The sequence below is a fragment of the Protopterus annectens genome, chromosome 4.part1 (assembly GCF_019279795.1).
Source record: "Protopterus annectens isolate FY-2018-M chromosome 4.part1, PAN1.0, whole genome shotgun sequence".
NCBI lineage: Eukaryota > Metazoa > Chordata > Ceratodontiformes > Protopteridae > Protopterus > Protopterus annectens.
The window spans coordinates 838889624-838895623 of NC_056734.1; the positions used below are offsets into that span (position 1 = coordinate 838889624).

The window sequence follows — 6000 nt, forward strand, 5'->3', positions numbered from 1 at the left end:
TTATTAAATGTTTGTGTCATCCATTGTGGTTTTTGGTTTGTTGTTTATTTGTTGTTTGATACCATATCTTCAGTGAATTACTTTTGATTTTTTATTTAGGTTGAAAACCTGACATAAACTATTAAAACACCCAAAATTATTGAGTTGTGTTTAGTTTTGTGAATTGCATTAATTTCTTTTGAGCTGTCTGACATAAAATGAAAAACACTGACATATGTGTATAGGTATAAATTTAATGCAAGTTATGACTAAATTCAGGCAGAAATGCCTTTTTACAGGATCATACGACTGTAGGAATTAAAATGCAAGTATGTCTTGAGAGTATTTGCACCTTCTAGTTATCTACCCTCATGATGTACTCCTGCTTCACATTCAAGAAAATTAAAGCATATTTTACCCTATTAAAACCATGATTATTTACCAAAATTATATTAAAACCATATGGTTGTTACCAAAACAAGCTTCAAAATATTGAAGCAGGCAAATTACAGTTTTTGTGAATGCATTTAGAAAACAGCATTACCGGCAAAACTGACTTTCATAGAAAACCATATACTAAAGAACACTAAACTAAACAAAACTTGTCATTAGTTGGAAACCTATAAAATAATAACATAAGTCATTACAAAACTACTAAAGCATTACCACATCATTAACAAAAATGTTAAAATTCAGAGGTGTACATTGCATGAATTTTACCATACTCACAGGGGCTAAAGCTGTTTGCCCTTCAGGCTCCGGCCTTACAACACACCTGTCTATGTGGTAAAATGTGCATAATGCATACCTGTGAATTGGTTATCAGTAGCGTATTATTTATTACCCTTGTATGTTTCTTAAATCATGTATTATCTTTTACTCTGTACATACTACAGGACTGTGAACCCCAATCTCTACCTGAATAAGTAAATTTGCTCAATGGCTATAACATCCAGCCAACAAAAGTGAAGGAAGGAAATAAAATAAGAACAATATGCGTGCCCGTTCCCTACATAACATGGAATTCACCAACAGTCAATTCTTGCATTGCTGTCAAGTCTACACACAAACATATTCAGTTACTTTAGCTGATGAATGAAAAGTAAACTAAAAAAAAGAATAACGGCAGTGAATAATTCTGTTTATTTTGCTTTGTGTGTACTTTTTGCTATTAATGACAACATTATAAGCTATATCACAGACTTCAGTACTATTAAGGTGATGTTTTTTACAATAGGTGAAACCAATACATATGTCTGGAAAATCCCTAAAAGGTCTGGTCCAGAGAAGGGAGACTCAGATTGCATTGTTTGGGCATACTACTCATACGTGGATCCTGTCAAGGTAAGAATTTGAGGTTTACTCTTTTTAAAGGGAAGAAATTTTCCATTTGGTTGCCAGGCATAGCAGGATAAAGCTATGACTGCATTCCAGTTAACCTATGTTCCACTAGTGGTGGAGGTTTGACAGGAACCAGGAAGGGAAAGATGGGTGTGAGTGGTCAACACCACCTCCCAATTTGTAGGAAGGCAGCAGGTAGGCTTGCTGCATTGATGACAACTGCAGGAATAAAGCCCTATCACCCACAGCCAGGAACCAACACGCAGAAACCTATCCAGAGGATTTAACATGTGGCTGCAGGAAGAAATCATTGTTCAGAATACAAGCTGCTTGGGAAGGGTTTAGGACAGTCTATGGGATCTGCAGACTGGCCCATTCCTCAGTGCCAAAGTTTTACCTTCATGGGAGAACAAATGGGCTAATAAGGTTCACTGATCAACGAACAAGTGGACTGGAGGGCTGTGGCCTAGACAAGTGAAGCCTGGCTCTTCTCCCAACAGAGAAAGATGAAATGGGCCTGTTAGGTGCAAGAAAGGGGAAGACTTTGGCTGATCCAGAAGAACCAGTAAAAAATTAAAACAATAAAATATCTTCTTTGATATGGTAATCCTTATTACAATATGGTTAACAAATAACTGACATATTAGGAAACAAGGGATCCGAGACCTTATACATGGAATAAGAGATTTTACCCATTATATTATCTAACATTTTATGTTATATTAATTTATTTTGAGTTACAGTACATTGAGTTATGCTTGCTTAATTATATAATGCTTTACTTCTTTCTGTGTTACTAAGAAGGGTTTCATCTATTACTTTGAAAAGTAATTTTCTTGCTAGGATTTGGAAGTGACAAAAACGTACTGCTATTATCACTTGTGAACATTGCAATCCTACTTCTATATACTGCAAATGAAACAAAGTGAGCATTAAAACCACCAGACATCCCTTGTGTAAAGATGCAAATGGAAAGAAAAGTTCAGTTTCTATGATCAGATTTTGTTCATTTATTTTGCTGGTGAAGGATCAATGTAAAACTTGCCAAAAATAAAAACATAAACTGTTTGTGCTCTACTGCATTGGGATTTTAGAAGTGATGGTGGTTGTTAAAGAAGAGGAAGAGTCTGAGCGAACAAAAGTAGGACAAAAACATATTAAAAATCTTCACTGTCCATACTGGAACATTACACTGGTGTGGGATAAATGCAAGACTGAGTTTATTTCAGACTCTTAGTGGTGTTTTGTTACTTTATAAGTGAAATTTCTTAGAATTAACCTTAGAGATGTCTTGTTTAAAAAAGCTTCAGTGCATATCCTCTTGGAAGTTACTGAATTGAAAATATTTGATAATATGCATATATTTTAATTTTGAATGTGGCAACTTTTAATTTTATACCATGCTGCAAGAAGTCAACTTTCAACCCACTGACTGTATTGTCACTGATAAAAATCCATCAAAAACTAACTCACCAAATCTGCAGTTAAAACATCTAAAACATTTTTATAGAGGTAAGCTCCTCTGTGCTACTCATATGGTTGACTTTGACTGCTTCATTACTTATTCAGTTATACTAACCCTATGATTATACAACAGTGGGAAAAAAAAGAGATAGCCTGCAATGGTGAAAGCAGTAGTCACATGCAATGCCCAATAAACAATGAGGCTGATGGGCCAAAGTGTCAGAAATAGGGTCTGTTGTTTCTGCTCTAAGTTTAGTCTGAAATCCTGTGCAACTGTCACACCAATAAATAGGCCCTTAAAGATTAGCTGCTAGTCTGAGTTGCTGAAGTGTATAATGAAACCAATGAAGGTGGTTCACAGGAGTTTCAGCAACTAAGACACTCAGAAAGGATAGCAAACATAAATCAGGAGAGGAAATACACATACAGTCATGCAGTGCAAATTCAAAAGGGACATCCCAACCGGGGGAGGGGGAGGAACAGATATTAATTGTTGGAAGTGAACGTATTGTGCATATTTTTCAAGGCCTTAAGATTTATAATTATACAGACAGGGCTATCACTAAAGATTTTTTTCACTTTTTTCTAAAGGATTTAAATTTGTTCCCTCCAAAATACCGGATGTTGCTGACTGTTTGTTAGATGTTCAGATGTACACTAGGAAGCTCAATTTCTGTCTCCTTTTTCCCCAAAATCAAGTGGGGCCTACAAATGAGGCAAGTGCACACAAAAATATTCTGAAGAAAAGTAGTGTGTTCAATCCACCACTCCATCCCCTCATTAATGTTTTTGAGAAGGCAGTGAAAGAAGACATGTATGTATTATGGGCTCAGAATAGGAAGTTTTATGCCAACTTAAGTTCTAATGAAAGAATTCTCATGAATCAACTGAGGAGGGACAAGGGAATGCATATCATGACCCCTGACAAGGCAGGTGGTATATCCATTCAGAGGATTATTCCAACATTATGCATAATATTGTATTTAATGAAGAGAATTGTGCACAGGTTTCTAAGAACCAAATAAATATTGCATATCAACGTATTGACAGTTATTTTGAAGATTATAAAACGACCCCTCCATTAATATTCCAAAATGTGCACGCTGATTGGTCAGCGCACACATTGTAAATCAGAGTTATAGTAATGGAAAAAGGTCCGGTCGCCCGGACTTTTTCCATCAGTATAATTTTTTTTTTACAGCAACGGAGAACGCAAGATCTCCGTTACTTGTTACAACCTGTCTCGCCATGTTAAACGAGTTCAACATAGCGAGACAGCTTTTAAAAAAGGCAACGGAGCATCTCCGTTGCTTTTTTCAAAGTTGTCTCGCTATGTTAAACCCATTTAACATAGCGAGACACTTTAAAAAGCAACGGAGATCTTACTTTCTCCGTTGCTTTTCAAACTGTCTGCTATGTAAAATGGGTTTAACCTAGTGAGACAGCTTTAAAAAAAGCAACGGAGATTCCCCGTTGCTTTTTTTAAAGCTGTCTCACTATGTTAAACCCATTTAACATAGCGAGACAGGTTGTAAAAAGCAACTGAGATATTGCTTTCTCCATTGCTTTTGCCCACAGCTCTGATGTACTGCGTAGGCATACACATGCGCAGTACATCAGAACTGCCGCAGAATACCCAGACAGCTGTGGAAGGGCAGCAAGGAGGCATTATACAATGCCATTATTTAAGAAAAGTAATTATTTTTTTTCTTAAATAATGTCATTGTATAATAGCAATAACCCACTTCTGGGTTTGGGTAATGCTGGATTTACCCACGGTTGGCTTTGTTTGGCCACTCGGGCTTCGTCTTCGTGACCAAACCACACCAACCGTGGGTAAACCCAGCATTACCCACACCCAGGCGTGGGTTATTGCTATAATATGTCCTGGACAAACACATTACTAATGACCTCCTTAATTTTTTTACCAATTCCTATCCTAAGGTGCCGGTCATATTCAGCATCCCAAAAATACACAAAAGCATCATCGAACCACCTTTTAGACCCATTGTTGCTGCCAGTGGCTCCAAAACACATAATCTGGCACTGTTTGTAGATAAAATGACTAAGCATGTAGTGGAAAGAACAGTGCATCTAGTTAAGGATTCCTGGGATTTTTTTAGAACAGCTTAAACAAAATCTATGGGCAACTGATTTGGTATTTTTAACCATTGATGTGAAAGATCTTTTTCCTGTATTCCTAAGGAAGAAGGACTAGAATTATTTGAAGAGACACTCTTTACATGTTCCACCTTGAATCACAATAAAGTAAACCTGGTGTGTGAAAAATGGCACTTATCTTGGAGAATATTTTTTTATTCTTTGAGGGCCAATATTTCCAACAAACGAGGAGTTGCCATGGGGGATGCCTGCGTCCCTACATATGCAAATATAGTACTATTAGGCTGGGAATTAAGATATGTATTCCACAAAGAATTTTGGAACAACATCCAGTTATATTGCAGGTTTTTGGATGATATCTTTATTTTGTGGAAGGGAAAAGTGGAAGATATCCCTGGCTTTATTAACCACCTGGAGAAAACTACCTCATTTTTGGAATTTACTTATAATTACAACACTAGAGGTATACATTACTTGGACACGGCAATTTCCCATACACCTGCAGGTTTCAAATCTAATATATTTCGTAAGAGTACTTTTTGTAATTCTTACCTTCATTATATGAGCAACCATCCACTTTCACAGAAAAAGAGCTTAGTCAAAGGACAGGCTATAAGAATTGCATGCATAACTTCAGAATTGAGTGATGTGAGGCAGGAATTTTCACATTAAGATATCTGTTTTTAGAAAGGGGATACCCCAGACAGATGGTGGAACAAATTATTGAGGAGGTTTACACAGGATGGGGAAAAAATATAAGTCCCTGTTAGGAAGCCACCCATTAACTATTATAGCCCTCACAGATCCTGGTGAAATTAATATTTATGAGCATGCATGTATAGTGCAATACAGTCCTATATCATATGAAGTGAAAAACATATTAAAATAGAACTGGAGTATATTTAGGGTAAATAAAGATGTGTTAATTACAGTGGGAGATAAACCAGTTTTTATCAGCAAGGTGGGCATGAATATTAAACATCTTATGGAAAACAAGTTGAATTTGCCGATAGAAGGTGGTTGTGGTACAACACCTTGTGGGAGGTGCTCCCAGTGTACTAATATTTTCAAAGCATCTCAAACCCATCTACCTAA

At 36.5% G+C, this 6000-nt stretch overlaps 1 protein-coding gene across 1 annotated transcript in view; it reads left to right on the forward strand.

Annotated features, from left to right (window-relative positions):
- Positions 1-6000, forward strand: part of LOC122801096 (ceruloplasmin) — a 452049-nt gene that overhangs the window by 359422 nt on the left and 86627 nt on the right. The window contains exon 15 of the mRNA XM_044070617.1: positions 1217-1323. Within this exon, the coding sequence (XP_043926552.1) occupies positions 1217-1323 (107 nt within the window). The remainder of the gene's footprint in view (positions 1-1216; positions 1324-6000) is intronic.